The 18,965-nt window shown below is 42.8% G+C and overlaps 2 protein-coding genes across 2 annotated transcripts; one reads left to right on the top strand and one right to left on the bottom strand.

Annotated features, from left to right (window-relative positions):
- Positions 1-262: 262 nt before the first annotated feature.
- BET1L (Bet1 golgi vesicular membrane trafficking protein like) lies at positions 263-4,604 on the top strand. The gene is made up of 4 exons (XM_069968340.1): positions 263-359; positions 2,749-2,840; positions 3,271-3,327; positions 4,240-4,604. The coding sequence occupies exons 1-4, from the start codon at positions 341-343 to the stop codon at positions 4,405-4,407; spliced, it is 336 nt and encodes a 111-aa protein (XP_069824441.1). The 5' UTR covers positions 263-340; the 3' UTR covers positions 4,408-4,604.
- A 3,239-nt stretch (positions 4,605-7,843) lies between these two features.
- Positions 7,844-16,813, bottom strand: PTS (6-pyruvoyltetrahydropterin synthase). The gene is made up of 6 exons (XM_069968339.1): positions 16,635-16,813; positions 12,841-12,920; positions 12,163-12,185; positions 11,600-11,656; positions 8,738-8,808; positions 7,844-8,435 (listed from the first exon to the last, which is right to left on the bottom strand). The coding sequence occupies exons 1-6, from the start codon at positions 16,721-16,723 to the stop codon at positions 8,312-8,314; spliced, it is 444 nt and encodes a 147-aa protein (XP_069824440.1). The 5' UTR covers positions 16,724-16,813; the 3' UTR covers positions 7,844-8,311.
- Between the last annotated feature and the right edge of the window lie 2,152 nt (positions 16,814-18,965).

Here is an 18,965-nt window from a genome sequence, read left to right as displayed (position 1 = left end):
TGTATGATCTGCATGCCATATATCTGGACACAACATGCTTATAGTATATATTATATATTTAGCATTTTCCTTATTTGCTTTGATGTATTTCAGCATTTTACGCCATTTGCAATATTTAGGGCTCATTCCTGGAATGACCAGCAGGGGAAGCAGCGAGCAATTACAGAAACAATCATTAGTACCCATGGCAACGTGACGCGATGACGCCACGATACGCGTATAGGGCGTGGTTTCAGGTTTTATGCTACGAGACTCCGTCTTCCGAGCGTGACGTCAAACAAGGGGGCGGAGCGTGTGACGCCGCAGATCCTGCCAGCTCACTTAGCGGAAGAAAACAAACATGGCGGACTGGGGCAGAGGTACGGAATGTATATACGGTAGTGGATATAGCAGTGATCTTCCCTTGTGTGTATAGGTTGTAGGTCGGTGTGGACGATCGTGTGATCGGTAGGACCGGTATGATGGAGATGACGTGACTTCCTGTTATTAGTGGGGGGTGTTAGTAGGAATCCTGAGAGTGCCTGGGCCCATCTAACTATTGTGAAACTACAACTCCCAGCATGCCACCACTAAATGTAGCTGTGAGGTTATGCTGGGAGTTGTAGTCCCACAAAATGTTTCGGGCAGCATGAGAGTGTCCACAGTTAAAGGGGTCGTTCACCCAAACAATTTTTCTTTCCAGGCAATGGTGCCAGAAAGGGCTTTGAGATTTGTAATTTACTTAGTTCTTCCAGTACAGCTGCTGTATGTCCTGCAAGAAGTGGTGTATTCTTTACAGTCTGGAGAGCAGGAGAGGTTTTCTATGGGGATTTGCTACTGCTCTGGACAATTCCTGACATGGACAGAGGTGGCAGCAGAGAGCAGTGTGTCAGACTGGAAAGAAGACATCACTTTTAGGACATACAGCAGCTAATAAGTACTGGAAGACTTGAGATTTTTTAATAGAAGTAAATTACAAATCTCTGGCACCGGTTGATTTGAAAGGAAAAAAATTTTGGTGAACAAGCCATTTAAGGAAGTGAAGTGCTTGCAGTCATACCAGAGACATCAGCACCTGGACATCGGCTGAGCGCAGACAGGTAAACATAAAGGGGAGATTTATCAAACTGGTGTAAAGTGAAACTGGCTCAGTTGCCCCTAGCAACCAATCAGATTCCACCTTTCATTTTCCAAAGAGTCTGTGAGAAATGAAAGGTGGAATCTGATTGGTTGCTAGGGGCAACTGGGCCACTTTCACTTTACACCATGTTTGATAAATCTCCATAAAGATGTTTATTATTTTCTGTATAAATTTGCTAACACTAGACAACCCCTTTAAAAGATGTCCTTGGTGATGATGCGCTGAGGTTTCCTCCTCTTTGGTGTGGGGAGGTTCCTCCACATCACTCCAGAGTTTACCAAGTGAACATTTAAGGGCGTTTTCCACCATGGACCCCACAGGATAGGGGATGAGTGTCCATGGTAGAATCCCCCTTTAAGTAGACAGTCTGTTGTTAATGTACATAATATGCTCATTCTGAGTCAATCTTTATTGTAGTGTAAATGTCCTAGTGATACTAGCTGTGGCACAGCAGAGCCAGCAATGGTCACATTTAGTCTCTGGTGACAAATGCAAGAACTGTGACCCCTCAATCATCATCATCATCATAGATGTAAGGGCCGTATTCAGTGACCTGATATTTCGGAGCCAGTGAGTGCTAATCTGTCAGGTCAGCGCTTGCCTGCTCCTTGTGCCCCGCTCACCGTCTGTGCTATTAAACACACCAACAGCAAGTGAGGGAGCGGTGTGAGGGGCTGCCTGGACTACAACTACCGTAACTACTGCTACGAGGGCATCACAAGAGGGGATAACTACTGCTACCAGGGCATCACTGGAGGGGGGAACTACAGCCACCAGGGCATCACTGGAGGGGGGAACTACAGCTACCAGGGCATCACTGGAGGGGGGAACTACAGCTACCAGGACACCACTTAGGAAGGTGGGGGGGGGTTTACTACAGCCATCAGGGCACCACTTTGGGGGGGAGAGGGGAGTCACTACAGCTACCAAAGGCACCACTTGGGGGTTAAGTACAGCTAACCGGGCACCACTTTGTCTTGTCCCAGGGGCTGCCAACCTACACTACGCCTCTCCCACGCAGAGTATAACATTAGGTGCGACAGCCATGTAGTGTATTGCCCTCAAATGATTTTATAAATGCTCAAATGGCCCTCAAGCAGGAAAAGGTCCCCCTCCCGATTAAAGGGAATGTACCATCAGGCCTCGACTGAAGCACTGGAGGTGGGCCGATCCACCCACAGTGGGAGCAAACCCCCGACCCTCTTTGATACAGCTCCATTGATTCTAATGGAGCAGTGTCATAGAGGGGCGGAGGTTTCCTCCTACTGGGGGTGGATCGGCCCACCTCTAGTGCTTCAGTCCAGGCCTGATGGTACATTCCCTTTAAAACATGACCTATTACACAAAACAATTACTGGCCAATAACCCCTTAGGGTAGATTCACACGTACCGCATCGCAGCTGGTTTTCTGCTGCGGATCTGCAACGGGTTTTAGAGTGCAGATTTAATGCTGTGTTCATTTATTTAGTAAAATCTGCTGCGGATCCACAGCGGAAAATCAGCTGCGATACGGTACGTGTAAAGCTACCCTTAGACTGCCAGTAAATCCCAACTAAATGGTTATTACCCGCCGAAGCCTCAGTCTAGTGGCCGTACTATGACTCTCATATTGTCTTCTGTGTTTGCAGGTTCCAGTACAGGAGCAGTGGATGAGATGCTGGATGTGGAGAATAAGCGTCTCGCAGACAATCTCTCCACCAAAGTGACGCGGCTGAAATCGGTGAGTACCAATCCAGGAGACACAAACTGTGACCGCTTATTTACTAGAGATACGTCACGGCAGTCATACAGTACCACATTCTTCCCATTGATATAGACAGGAGGTGTTGGCTGACATCTTCTTTTTGCTGTTCACTCTTTCACACCCCCACATGGATTAAAAAAAAGCATTATTAGGCAAAGTAGATTGGGTGGAAATAATGTGTGACCTTGCCCAGAAATTGTGTCACTCTTGGCTGTGGGCCCTGTTCATCTGTAAGGGTTTATGCCGCAATACCAGAAATGGACAAGGAGGGCGCTGTTTCAGGAGGAAAACTGGTCCTGAATTTCCTTTACCACTTTACATTCACCAGCCAGTTTCATGCTCGCAGATATTTAGTATTCTCCATCATGTTGGTTACCCAGTGATAAGATTCTTGTGTTTTCTGCAGCTTGCGCTGGACATAGACAGAGAAGCGGACGACCATAACAATTACCTGGATGGAATGGTGAGGGTTCCACTACTCACTGAATGTTTTATGAGTGAAGTTCTGTGCAGATTGAGGCCTTGTTAAATCCATCTTCACATCAAACTCTGTGTGGTTTTACCATAAACCCCCTACTGATTTCAGTGGGAGATGCGGTACCATGCAGAAAGGGGAGTGTTATGTCACTTTTCCACGTGGTCCTGCTTGAAAGCTCTGATTGAAATCAGTGGCATCTTCATGACAGGACCCCAGTCAGACTATAGTACAGAGATGTCTACAATGCTGCAGGGGTCTTTGAGATGTACACAACAGAAACCCAGAGCGGAGGAGGGGGTTCTAGGGGGTGCCACACTAAAGGGTTTCCACAGTGTAGCCATGCTGAAAGTACATCTGACTGTGGGTTGGTGTGTTCTGTTCAATTTTCTGTTGGTGTGAACAGGGCCTGAGGCTGGGTCCAAACATGACAGAAATTTTCTGCTGAAAATCCACCGAAAAATCTATTTTTACCGCTGCTACATCAAATATGGTGAAATGTGTGATATAAATCCACAGTGTGCTCCTATTTCTGTGCTAAGAGCATGTGGAGTCACATAGAGAGCAGAAACATTTACATGTGCATCCTATAGGGATCCCCGAGATAGCTGGTCATGGTCTCTAGTATTGCAGCGTTCAAATCAATGGGGCTGAACTACAGTATCTGAGACTGCACAGATGTGGCACTGTTTTTGTTGAAGGTTAAGCCAACTTGGTTTCAGATTTTAACCCTGTGATGTATTGTGACAAGAATACTTGCTATGCCATGGATGTCTGTTCAGTTTCCCCATTGCAGGATCAGTAGCAGACAGATGTAGTATACAACCACTCTGACCACAGAGATCAGAGATGTCTCTCATATTTACTTGTACATTACCATTATGTTATTTTCACCTTTAGGACTCGGACTTCATGAGTGTGACCGGCCTTTTGAGCGGGAGCGTGAAACGATTCACAGGAATGGCTCGTTCTGGAAGGGATAATCGCAAGCTGTTGTGCTACGTGTCAGCCGGTCTAGTCGGACTCTTCTTTGTTCTGTACTATCTTGTGTCACGTGCCAGCACGTGATGGTGGTTAACCCTTTATTATGAAAGACAATAATTCTGTACAGATAACCAGTGACCCACTGGTGGGGAGGGGCCTTTGGCTTAATATGAAAGCTGAAGAGGATCCAGGCACTTTAAACGAATATTATGATAAATCTTTAGGAACACATGAAACCTACAAATTTCTATGTAAATACAATTTTATAACATTCCCACTAATGTGTCTGCAGTTCATTTTGTAGTTTACACTGACTTATATAATTGGATTTAGAAGTCCCACTTTACACCTGGTGGAAATACTGCAACTTGTACCTGTACATTTGTGTCAGTGAACCATATGGCAGTATGCTGTACCACCCAAGAGTGGCATAAACTCAGCCACATTTCCTGTAGTAATACTCCAGGAGCTGGACCCATGGTGATCTACTGATGTTTCTGAAAACAACTTTTAAAGTGATTATTTCCCCGGAAGAGGCACCAAAGACAATGAGCAGTCTGATTTTTACCTAAAGTGTATAAGCATTGTAAGTAATGCAGTGATGGACAGGGGGATCACTCTCTTTAAGGAGTGGTTGCCCAGGATTAGAAAAAAGATGGCTTTTTTTTGTCCACAGGTTGTATGTGGTATTGAAGCTTGTTGGTTCCATTTACTTTTAGTGGAACAAACCTGCAAAACCAGACACAACCCAGTACCATGTGGTGCTGTTTCTAGAAGAAAGTAGCCATGTTTTTCTAATCCAGGACTACCTTTTTACAGTGGTGCCAAAGCAACCAATCACAGCTTTATAAGTCTCCCCCATGTTTCTTTCTTTACATTTGCCCATCCACAGGATTAGAAAAGTGGAAGTTGTCTTTTAATCTACTAAGTGGAAAAAAATAAAGTCCTGCATGGAATGTAACACTATCCATGTGGAAACAGTCGCCCTCTAATGTGATTTTTAACATTTCGGCCTATTCACCTCTCTTCACTTGATATGGGTGGACCCCATTGTGGCTATGTAACCAGGAGGCTGGTGTATTTCCCAGGAGTACATTGCATTCTGATCCTTGGTGACTCCCTACTTACTACAGATGACTTATCCTGTATCCCTTCACTGAGTTGTATACAGAGTTCACCGGCCAGGTTAATAAGGGAGTATTTGTCTTCTGTGCCCCTTTCATCTTTGTTGCCGGGCGGCAGTGGGTATCCGTGCACAGATAGGGTGAATGGCTGCATTCATTTGAATGGTTGCTAAAATTATCCATAGTCTGCAACCACGGACAATTTTATGGGACGTGTGAATGCAGCCTTAGGCTAAGTTCACACAACATAAATTTTCAATTAATTATGGCCGCTATTTATTGAAAATTAAAATAACCTTGTGTTCAGATTAGTGATCAGACCTTAATCCTAGCCATCACTTGATTTTGTGAGACAACTCCTTTAATGTCAAACTGTCTCCAAAGAAGGTCCCAAGCGAGAGATGCCCCTCTAAGACGTCCAGTATATTGATAGCTTAGGACACTTAAAATAAAAACTCAAAAGACTTTTTCTTTTTATAACCATGATGTTAATACATACTGTAGTATAAAGGATTTACAAATACAATGGTCTGACACATTAAAAATATATATAATAATAGTAAGAGAGAGGAATTGTACACTTCTGTTATTCCCCCTTTAAAATTATAAGGTGATTCCTTATAATAAGGTTAGTAATAATAGTAATGATGACATTATGACTGTGGTTCATTTTCCTGCTCCATGGAGTATAGGCTGTTGGTTGGATAGTGTTAGGCCCCAACAGCATCATGTTTTGGGGCACTGTTGCCAATATACAGAACGTCAGTATTTTAAGGTACGGGGGCTGTAGTGTGTTTCACATATGGTTAGGAGACACAAGAGCATAGTGGGTTGTGTAGGGGCACTTCCTGATTTACAAGTGAAATGATAACATACAATATTTACCAGTTCTTCCCTGCAATGTTTCTTTGTCCTTTGTCACTAGTTTGGTGAGCTATGACCTGACACGCAGCTTTCCCTACAACTGGAGGGAGAGATAGAACAATGGTGGTTGGATGTTAAGTTTTTATCATTATTTAGGCTATGTTCACACTACGTATATTTCAGTCAGTATTGCAACCAAAACCAGGAGTAGATTAAAAACACAGAAAGGCTCTGTTCACACAATGTTGAAATTGAGTGGATGGCCGCCATTTAATGGCAAATATTTGCTGTTATTTTAGAACAACGGCTGTTGTATTGAAATAATGGCAGTTATTTACTGTTATATGGCGGCCATCCACTCAATTTCAACATTGTGTGAACAGATCATTTCTGTGTTTTTAATCCACTCCTGGTTTTGGTTGCAATACTGACTGAAATATACTGACTGAAATATATGTAGTGTGAACATAGCCTATAAGTGTATTATTTTACTAATTTCTGCCCAGACTGTTTTACATCTTAGAAGAACCCTTTAAACACTTATACAGTATAAACAAAACATACAGAATTTAATTCCTCAATTTTCAGAATTCCTGCTTGCTGTCAGTGAATGGAAACTTTGCTTTACATTCAGAATCTGAAATCCTGTCTTGACCTAGCCGATGGATTTATGGCCAAGTAACCAGTCTGGGTAATCCTCTAAACCTGGTTATTAGCTTACCTCCACAGACAAAGGGTATAATACCCCCTGCAAAACGGAGATTTGTCCTACTGGGCACAGTGTCACTATTTAATATCTTGATATTAAAAAGTTCAACAACTTTCTAATAAAGTAATGAAAGAACCCTATACAAATTTATATATGTTGCAGGGGGCAAGGGGGTGGTCTATGACACAGGGGTCCATTCTCATCTTGCACCCTGTATAACACAACAGAACAGAGGTGTTCCTTTAGGCTATGTTCACACTATGTAAAAACAACGGCCGTATTTCATAACAACGGCTGTTGTTGCGCAAACAATGTTACTATCATTTAAAAAAAAACTACTGACATGTCAAATTTTGTAATTGGTTTGGGTCTTGAGCCCCTCACTGATCACTAGAATGAGTGGGGAGAAATGCTTAGCCAAGCGTTACTCTTCCTATCTGTCTCCTCACTGTCTATGCACTCCATAGACATTCTATAGATGCTGTTTTCAGCAGAAAAGACATGAGGAGAGAATCACTTAGCTTAGCACTTCTTCCAGCTCATTCTAGCATTTAGTAGGGGTCTTAGCACCTACATCCCAACCAAAACTTCAACTATTGTGACATTTTGTTTTTTATGATAGTAACACTTTAAGTGTCATTTACATCATTCTAGAAAGCACCTATTGTTAAACCTGAAATGCCTCTAACATATGTTAAAAAGAGCTGTAATTTATATCTCTAGAGAAAATATTACATTAGCATGTATCAGCAGCCCACCCATAACATTCTAGAACAATACATATCCTCATGGTTATAAAACTACATAAAAGTACATCCATACTGAAATATCAGGGACATGGTGCTTAGCATATATTCTCTTATAATAATACTAAATCCTTTATGTAGGCACCCTGGATATAATAAAAATACTAGGGAAGAAAAATGATAGCTTATTGGTTTTCTTACATATTAAAATAAAGAATAAGTTATCCGTTTCCAGCAATATAAAACTCTCAAGTTGATGGAATATATTATTTCTCTGCAAAATAGACTTTGACCTTGAAAATACTTTGAAAGCTGAAGCTATAGAAAACACTGAAACCTTTTAGACCTCGTAACAGCAATAATAAAGTTGCACAAGATAAAAATATGTGTCGTATCTTTCAGCTCACTGAGTGGTGTAGGATTAGGAGACGCTCGTCGATATTTGGTAAACAATAAGTTTGGATTTTGTGTGCACATACAAGTGGAGAAGAATTCCATCTGGTTAGTATTGGCCTCCTGGATTCTGGATATCTGCAGGTGTAGATTCACTCTCCTCTATAGGTGGCGCTGTTGTTCTCCGTCTCATGCACACATACTTCATACAGTAGACCTGGTGGAAGCTTCTTGTTAAGGCCATCCCATATGAATACAGTCACATTCTCTACAGAGCTGCAAGCAAAATTTCACCATAAAAAATTCATTTTAATCCTTTCTTAAAGCAGTGATATAGAAAACTGAAAAATTCCTTCAAAATAGTCTTGGTACATAGAGTCAAATATCTGTATGTCTTAAGGCCCTATTACACAAAGCGATTATTGGCCGTATTTGGACAATGTCTGAAGTATCTAAGGCACACTCAAAACACTATGCAAATATTGTATATTTAATAGGCATTATTAAAAAAAGACTAAATCATGGATGAAACCAAATCTACTTCACTTTGCAATAAAAATACTTACTGCAACACTCACCTTACGACGGTTTTGAAGTAAGGAACGTCACGGTCCAGATTTTTATGATCCAAAGGAATCATAATAACCTCCTGTAAAGGGATTAGCATTTATTCAGGTTAATGTGAAATTAACAGGACCTGGCCCAGAGAGCTGTATGTACAGAATCTAACAAAGCCAAGGAATACTGTAACTCAACAATGTAAGAAACCTTTCTAGACAGACACAAAAACACAAGGTGACATATCTAAGTTGACATAAGAGGTGCACTTTAAAATAAGGGCATTGAACTAGAGCACAGGGCCTGCACATGGTGTTTACTTACCAGCTGAGAGAAGTCACGTGCCTCACCAGCTTACAGGGAGACAGTCTCTGTTCCACACATGTATTTGGCTTCGATTTTCACATAAATTCACTATGTAATTAACCCCTGCATCGTTAAAGGGGGTGAAATCCACAGTGACAAGAGATTGAAGAGCTAAGGATATGCACAGCAGATCAAGTTCCAAGTGGAAAATCTCATCTTCTTGACTACATTTTGATTTTACCTGTGCTTATGTCAATTTACCCATAGAACGCATTTTAAAAATGCTGATTGTCCAAAAGCTATTGACGGTCAAGGCTTCTCCTACACTGCACATACGGCTGAACAAATCTGCTAAAATCTAAAACTCCTCCTAAAGCAGTACAGTGGAAAACCTCAATGCCTACAATATAGAACCTTATAGGCATTTTGTGGATGCCCCTGTTTGGGATACACCCACTATATGTTGAAAGAAGTCAATGTGGTTATCCTAACAGGCAATTTTTTATTTTATTTAATTAGGGTACTCTAAAAATAAGAAAAAAAAAGCATACTCACCATCCCTGATCCAACCTTCTACTGCAGGAAATGCCTGCTCACCCAGTAAATGACAGCAGTGACTTGCCTCAATCAGTAAGCAGGCATTTCCTGCAGTGAGGACCAGGTGCCTTTGGAACGGCAGTGGATCAGGGCAAGAGAGTATGCCTTGTGTTTTTGTTTTTTAAAGTATCCAAACTCTAGTTTAAAAAACTATCTCTGGAAACCCCTGATAAGGAAATGATGCTACATATTGCTAATAATCAATCATTATTACTTACATGAAATTATATCTATTGCTTTGTGTATACTTTTGCTGAGTATGAGAAAATGTTGCCATGTGCCCCTGAATTCTGTGTTTCCCAAAAGGAATTTCTTGTCCTAGGCCTAGGAGATAAGGATGCTTCCCTGATGGGAGACAGCGCGAGGGGTATGGGCAGCTATAGACATCACAATCCTTGAGGATTGAAAAACACGGCCAAGTGAATTATATGTATTAATTTATTTACATCTGTACAGTAAATTTTTAAGGGGACACCGAGACTTTGGCCTTAAAAATCTTTTGTGTGGAAGCAGACTCTCCCTGCTTGCTATAAAGGAGTCTCCATCATGGCTTTAACTTCTTTAACTTTTACTTTGTTGTCTTTATCAACCCCTTCAAGTAGTATTTTCCTCACTGACATTAAAGGGATACTTTAGAGAAAAAATGTTTTCAAATTAACTGGTGTCAGAAGGTTTTGTAAATTACTTCTACTTATCAGCTGCTGAAGGTCCCGCAGGAAGTGGTGTATTTTTTTTATTTTTTTCTATTTTGACAGTGCTCTCTGCTGCCACCTCTGTCCCTGACAGGTTCTGCCCAGGGCAGTAGAAAATATCCATAAAAACCTCTCCTGCAGAGAGAACAGTGTTGTACAGGGGAAAGGGGGGGGGGGGGATAGAATAACTATATGAAAATCCTTAGTAGAAAGGATAAATAACAAATTTTGTAAATGACAAATAGGTAATAGAAATGACAATAGGTAATAGAAAGGAATACAGAACAGATCGGTATATGTTAGGAATTGTGTGATGTGACATGTTATATTCCTCTTACTATGTCATCACTTGTCCTCGTATGTTACAATCTCCATGTAATTTTTCTTGATTAGATGTACACCATTCTTAATGTACCGAATTAATACTTGAACAGTTATAACAAAAAACCTTTAAAATATCTTTAAAAAACAAAAAAAAACCTCTCCTGCTTTGGAGGTGCCAGCAGAAAGCACTATCCCAGACTGGAAAGAATACATCAATTCCTGCAATACATACAGCAGCTGATAAGTACTGGAAGGATTGAGATTTTTTTTAAATAGAAGAAATGTACAAACTTTCTGATACCAGTTGACTTGGAAACATTTTTGTTCTCTGGAGAATGCATTTGTTTTTTAGCTTCCATCACACAGAAAAGATACAACCTAAAACTGTGGTTAAAGGAGAAGTCCGGCAAATTTTTTTATTAAAGTATTGCATTGCCCCCAAAAGTTATACAAATCACCAATTTACACTTATTACAGGAAATGTACATAAAGTGCTTTTTTCCCTGCGCTTACTACTGCATCAAGGCTTCACTTCCTGGATAAAATGGTGATGTCACGACCCGACTCCCAGGGCTGTGCGGGCTGTGGCTGCTGGAGAGGATGATGGCAGAGCGACACTGAGGGACACAGGGCACTGGAGGAACATTGAGCATCCCTCTGCCATCATCCTCTCCAGCAGCCACAGCCCGCACAGCTCTGGGAGTCTGGTCGTGACATCACCATTTTATCCAGGAAGTGAAGCCTTGATGCAGTAGTAAGCGCAGGGATAAAAACACTTTATGTACATTTCCTGTATTAAGTGTATATTGGTGATTTGTATAACTTTTGGGGGGGCGATACAACACTTCAATAAAAATTTTCACCGGACTTCTCCTTTAAATCCGCAAGTATAGTGTTGTCCATCAAATAATTTACAGATCCATAAAAATAAAAATGAGATTCACTTTAACAATTCTCCATTACCTCCATAAATCTCTTCAAGTCGGTCAGATTCATCACCATCCCAGTGACAGGGTCAATCTACATGGGAAGGAACATAAAACGTCAAACATCTAGTTATTAGAACCTATGCAGAACCTTCGGCCCTGCAGTTGTTGCAAAACTACATTTCCCATCACGCCTGGACAGCCAAAGCGTTGGGAATTGTAGTTTTGCAACAACTGGAGGGCTTAAGGTTCTCCATCCCTGATATAGAGCATGTTGAGTATTGTTATAGCCATAGTGGTTATACAAGGTGGGAAATTGTATTGAAACTTTACTAGATAAGCATGGGGTGACAATGGGGAGATTTATCAAACATGGTGTAAAGTCAAACTGGTTCAGTTGCCCCTAGCAACCAATCAGATTCCACCTTTCATTTTCCACAGAGTCTGTTAGGAATGAAAAATGGAATCTGATTGGTTGCTAGGGGCAACTGAGCCTGTTTCACTTTACACCATGTTTGATAAATCTCCCCCAATGACTTTAGATATAGGATTCAACCCACAAGCTATATTGCAATATATATAAATAAGTAAATCACTTACTTCTCCTCGTACAGTGATGATCACTAGGAAGAATAAAAACAAGAGCATTTAGTAGGTTACATAGCCTTTATAGTAGTATTGCATCCAGATGTTGGTTACATTTATTCCTGCCAATAGTCTAACAGCTGAACATTTGGGCCCCAGACTTGCCGTCTCGTGCTCTAATATGTCCTAGTTTCCTTTTTCAACCACTAATGTTCTGAAACAAAATGGCTTCTTTTCCAATGATTTATGACCAGCAGCTTGAATTACTGATAGTTTGCATTTCTGTAAAGCTTACGCCTACTGTTCTGTCAGAATTGTCTTGGTTAGTCGTTGCCTTAATGGCTTTTGAACATTTCCAAGGAAAAAAAAATCCATTTGTAACCTTTCTACTTGCTTTACTGGCCCACTTCGAGAGCAAGATATGGTTTTGTTTAAAGGGGTTGTTCAGCGGAAATTTTTTTTCTTTCAAATCAACCGATGTCAGAAAGTTATATAGATTTGTAATTTACTTCTAATAAAAAATCTCAAGTCTTCCCATACTTATTAGCTGCTATATGTTCTGCAGGAAGTGGTGCTTTGATCCATTGATTTAATGCAGTTATTGAGGAAAAGCATTAGATTCTTACCTCCTTAGTTCAATATAAAAAGCTAAAAAACAAAAGACAGAGAAATAACCAGAAGTCATCTCCTCACCTCGGTAATTGTGACCGTGTCCATTAGGATTGTTGCACTTGCCAAAAATCTTTTTATTTTCTTCATCAGATAGAGAATTACTGTAAAAAATAAAGGATGGGAAAACATCAGGAAGGTGGACAGAGAGCCTATAAACCTGTCAGACCAAGGAAAAGCGGTCACAGGATGGACACATCACTGGATATATAGTAGCTGATCGCTGGGCCTATTACATACAGCTATATTACCCTGTTTGGGTGAGAACTGCCCAGGTAATAGGGCCCTAGATATCTAAATTGTGGATGCATTGTTGTATAATAAGATTCTAGGGAGTCTGTAGCTGCACGTTATTGCGTCATTGGTGGTCACCTGGCTTTCTCAGGAATGGCTGAATAGGACTTTGCAAACTTTATGTCAGAGGGCTTATATTACACACAGTATATGCTACATTGGCACACTGTGTAAGGTGCTGCGGAATCAGTTGGCGCTATACAAAAAAGCATTCTTCTTCTTCATTGCTTGCACACTGCTATGCCTATATACATTACTAAGCATACATCCTTATCTAATGTAGTGGCAGATGTTCTAGTTTAAAGGTCCGTCTGTCCGACAGCCAGGGTCCATATGCCTAATTTCGCCTTTGTTATGTTGACTATAGAGCCTTTGGGGGGGGGGGGGGGGGTGACAGCAGGATGCACTTATTTCGGACAGGTGCAGTCTCTTCCTAGGAGTGTGTTAGTTAACATTTTAAACATATTCACCACTACCTAAGAGGGAGCAACCATGCCAATCCTGACGAAGGGTTAACAGCTCAAACTATAATACTTATGACTTATCTGAAGGATACATGACGTTTCTGAAGTGAGGGGTCCAATTCCTAAAAATTAGGGTCCTGTGTCCCCCGTTTAAAAGGAATTGTGATTGGACATGTCCGCTGCAGCTCCTTTCACACAGGACCTCTGTTCTGGTGACTGCTGATGGTCTGGACCGGAGCCCTGAGGGGTGACTAGAGGTTAGAGATGCCCATCCGCCCCAGATCTGCTGCTGTTTCCAATGTGATTGTCACCATGTATAAAAACTGTGCAAAGAGACTGAATGAGTCTTTTATAGTGATGGATACGTCCAGATATGATCTATGGCGGTGCACACTGCCCCCCTTATTGCTGCACAACACAACCAGGGAGGAGACCTCCCACCAATAATAACATTAACAAAGCAGTGTAATAATACTTAAAGGGGTATTCCCCCCAAGAGCTAAAAAAATGTAATGCTCCCAAACCTAGCTGCTCTTACTCACCAAGTATTTTGAGCCATCTCCCGTCTTTCTAGCTGCTGCCGTTCCTGAGTTACACATTTTTCTAAAAGCCGGTCTATAATCAAGATAGGAAACTACATTTCCCATCATGCAATGCTTCTGCCTGAAAGATGGTGAAGTAAGCAGAGCTGAGATAGTAATGCTGAGAATATAGCAGAGCTGAGATGGTAATGCTGGTATAGCAGAGCTGAGATGGTAATGCTGAGGATATAGCAGAGCTGAGATGGTGATGCTGAGGATATAGCAGAGCTGAGATGGTTATGCTGAGGATATAGCAGAGCTGAGATGGTAATGCTGGTATAGAAGAGCTGAGATGGTAATGCTGAGGATATAGCAGAGCTGAGATGGTAATGCTGGTATAGCAGAGCTGAGATGGTAATGCTGGTATAGCAGAGCTGAGATGGTAATGCTGAGGATATAGCAGAGCTGAGATGGTAATGCTGGTATAGCAGAGCTGAGATGGTAATGCTGAGGATATAGCAGAGCTGAGATAGTAATGCTGAGGATATAGCAGAGCTGAGATGGTAATGCTGGTATAGCAGAGCTGAGATAGTAATGCTGAGGATATAGCAGAGCTGAGATGGTAATGCTGGTATAGCAGAGCTGAGATGGTAATGCTGAGGATATAGCAGAGCTGAGATAGTGATGCTGAGGATATAGCAGAGCTGAGATTGTAATGCTGGTATAGCAGAGGAGGCAGTGCCGCGGTGAGATGCGATAGGGGGGGGGGGGGTTTGCCGCGGCCGGCCAGATGAGATGCGGGGGAGGCCGGGTGAGATGCGGGGGAGGCCGGGTGAGATGCGGGAGGGGGGTTTGCCGCGGCCGGCCAGGTGAGATGCGGAGGAGGCCGGGTGAGATGCGGGGGGTGGGGGGTGCCGCGGCCGGCCAGGTGAGATGCGGGGGAGGCCGGGTGAGATGCGGGGGGGTGGGGGTGCCGCGGCCGGCCAGGTGAGATGCGGGGGGGGGGGGGGGGGGTGGTGCCACGGCCGGCCGGGTGAGATGCGGGGGAGGCCGGGTAAGATGCGGGGGGTGGGGGGTGGCGCGGCCGGCCAGGTGAGATGGGGGAGGGGGCGGGCGGGCGGCCAGGTGGGATGCGGGGATGGGGATGCCGCGGCCGGCCTGGTGAGATGCCGGGGGGGGGGGGGGGGGGGGTGACGGGTATGGAGGATGCCGCTGGTAAGCCGCGGGTGACGAGGATGCCGCAGATGACAGCAAGTGACGGGGGGAGTGGGGTGCTGCCAGTAACCGCCAAGGAGGTGCCGCTGTTGGTGACGGTGAGTGACAGGGGGGACAGTGAGCTGCGGGTGACGATTGAGCCCAGCGATGGGGGGTGGGCACCGGTGAGTTGAGATGGTGTAGATGGAGTAACTAGGGGGGGGGGGCGCGAGTGAGACGCGGGTGACGGGGGCACAGTCAGGGGTTGACCTCTGGGGCTGGGGGGGCATAGGGTACGGGTGACTGGGGTGGCTGCTGTTAGAGATGGAGACAGTGACAGCTGCACTGTCTCCCTCTCTAACAGCAGCCACCGCCTGCAGTCTCCTCCTTCACTTCAGTTTGGCTTGGTTAGTTAGAAGAGAAGAGAAGGAGGACACGTGATGCCGTCTCGGAGGGTGGGGGCCAGGAGCAGGGAGCGTGTTGGAGTGGACTGAGGTCTGATGATTCTATGCAAACGGTGGGGGTGGGGGCACCTAGAGAACAGCAAAACTGTGCAGAATCCGTAATAAATTTATATTGGAAAGATGGAAAGCTACGAATGGGCAACGTATTAATGCAAAAATAATTTTGGGGGGAATACCCCTTTAACTGTAATATACTACATAATAATCACCAATGCATTATACCTAGAATATATCTGATTATGCCGTATTAATACTATGTTATATAATATACACTACAGTATATCATCTATTTCCTGTTCTTACATGATATGTGTATATACATTGAGGTATATAGTATCATATACTGTAATACAATCTGGTATAATAATATACTATATAATAATCACCAATGCGTTATAACTAGAAGATATCTGATTATGCCATATCATATTGATACTATGTAATATAAGTATATAATCTATTTCCTGTTCTTACATGATATGTGTATATACATTGAGGTATATAGTATCATATAATGTAATACAATCTGGTATAATAATATACTATATAATATTCACCAATGCGTTATAACTAGAAGATATCTGATTATGCCATATCATATTAATACTATGTAATATAAGTATATAATCTATTTCCTGTTCTTACATGATATGTGTATATACATTGAGGTATATATTATCATACAATACAATAATACAATCTGGTATAATAAATCTGTACACATATACTGTAATACTACTAATAGGTCCTACTAGTCATGCTCTATAGCAGTGCCCTGATGGGAGTTGTAGTTGTGTACCAGCTGTGGTAGTCCCCCGCTATATATAATAGGGGCAGGGCTGGTGCTGATCGGACAGGTCGGGCTCCCGCTCCCCACTCACCAGTGCAGGCGGTGGCTGGCGCTGAAGGAGGCGCTGCGGGCGATCTCTATGACCCGGGGGCGCTCGGTCGGTTCGCGTCCGTTCTGCATCCTGCGGCTCCGCTCTGTGCCCCCTGCCTGGCTGTGGGATATAACGGGCTGCGGGGGGGAGGAGACGCGTCACAGGCCCAGCAGCTGCCCTGCGCTCTGATTGGTTATCTTCTCAATGATGTCACTGGTTAACCCCTGGAGGGAGATGGAGATGGGGATAGAGGGACCAGAGGGATGAATGACGGGGAGAGGCTCCGGGGTGTGGAGGGCACCCCCATTGTATAAGGAGATGATGGCATGTGGCACCCTCCCATGATGCTCCTCTGTACAGTATGGGAGCTCAGACCAGCAGCTCCTGGCTCAGAGACTGCTTCCACCCCCTCCCAGAGCCATTAACCCCTGCTGCTCCAGTGGCTGCTGCAGCATGTGATGTAGCTGTGCAGCCCTGCAGCTGCCCCAGTGCTGCCCGCTAATGCTGCAGCTAGTAATGAGGACCCCCAGCAGCTGGCTCCTGTAGTCCCCCTACCACCCCCGAAGGGGAGAGCCCCTACCCCTAACCTGACAGGTCCCAGGGTCATCGGCATAGGACTCCTTGGGGGAAAGTTATCAAAGGAAAAAGTTGTATTTTTTGGCGTAAAATGGTCAGATGCAATGCGAATAAATTTATTTGCATCTGGCCATTTTAGGCCAGCTTCGCCAGGGGGCAGAACAGGGGGCGCGAACTCTGGGTCCACCTTATATATAATTATATATTTCTGGCGTATTTACGGGATAAACCATCAATAGGTTGACAGCGGGGTACCTTCATTTTTTCACCTAAAAACCCCTATAATGACTTTCTGGGATGATCTTCATTTCTGATGAATTGGGATGAATGGGACATCCATGTGCGCCCGCATCCCAATTCACCACTGCACACAATGGAACGTGCGGACGCTATTCGATAAATAGTGGCCCCAGAAAACTGATGTCAGTTTTTTGTGTAGCCGAATGGAATCACGTCCGGAACGTATACTATGTCGGCATACTATACTCCAACCGGGATTACGTTCATTCCAATACAACGTATGTTTCGCATAAATCACAGCCGTTGTTGCAAATTGCAGCAATGGTCGTGATTTATGTAAAACATACGTTGTGTGAACATGGCCTAAAACTGACATTTCATTTATGTTCCTCAAGTCAGTACAATTACATTAGCAAATTTATACAACTTTCACATTCCTGATTTTGCATGGTAAATGGCATAAGCGCAAAAAGTCGCATATACGCAATCAAGGTATCGATAGAAAGAACACATCATGGTGCAAAAAATGAACCCATAGACCAAAGGATAAAAGTGTTATAAGGATGGGGAAAAGAGAAATGTGAAGAACTTTTATTTTTTTTAAAGGTTTTAATTTTTTGAAAGCCATCAAATAAAATAAAAGTCATGCAAGTTACATATCGTTGTAATCGTACTGACTTAAGGAAGATAAAAATCATGTTAGTTTTACCTTGGGGCAAACAGTGTCAACCCCCCCCCCCCCCCCAAAATAAAACAAAATTGTCCTTTTTTTTATTTCACTGCACAAATATTTTTTTTCCCAGTTGTGCAGCGTATTTTATGGAAAAATTAAGTTAGTCAATGCAAAGTACAGTTAGCGTCACAAAAAATAAGGGCTCATGTGGGTCTCTAGGTGAAATAATGCAGAAGAAAATGAAAGAGTAAAAACGAAAATTGGCTCCGTTCTCATAGGGTTAAAAATAGGAATTTTATTATGGGATGAATTTTTAGATATAATTTTTTTTTAAACTATTTGTTGTCCCCCTAAGAGACTACTTGAGCAGGGAGAAGATCGCAGCTGCGCGGTCCACTTTCTGTTCTGAGTTAGAAAAAAAGAGTCAGACTTATATTGGGTTCCTATGGAGCGCGTCTCTGTTTTATAGCGGGGAGACGAGGCGCTGCTGCTCTGACTCTTTCTTCTGATCGGTAAGGTTTAGAACACTCAGACCCGGACTGATCAAAACTTGTGACATGTCAAAAGTTTTTTGAAACACCATGTAAAGTGATGAGCGAATACTGTTCGATTGAATAGATATTCGATCTAATAGTAAGGTATTCGATCTATCGAATATTATGGAATAGTTCGACGAATATTCGATAAATATTCGATAAGTGTTCAAATCCCCCAAGTTTTTACCTCCAAGTGGTCGAATAGATGTTTTTCAATAATCGAATACTTGTTCCCATAGACTTTAATGGGATTGAATATACGATCGAATATTCGGGAGATATTTGTACGAATATCGAATATTCGAA

Source organism: Dendropsophus ebraccatus, chromosome 4 (assembly GCF_027789765.1).
Source record: "Dendropsophus ebraccatus isolate aDenEbr1 chromosome 4, aDenEbr1.pat, whole genome shotgun sequence".
In the NCBI taxonomy this organism is placed as follows: Eukaryota; Metazoa; Chordata; class Amphibia; order Anura; family Hylidae; genus Dendropsophus; species Dendropsophus ebraccatus.
The sequence above is the reverse complement of the archived record's forward strand: the minus strand, read 5'-3'. Positions and strand labels throughout refer to the sequence as shown.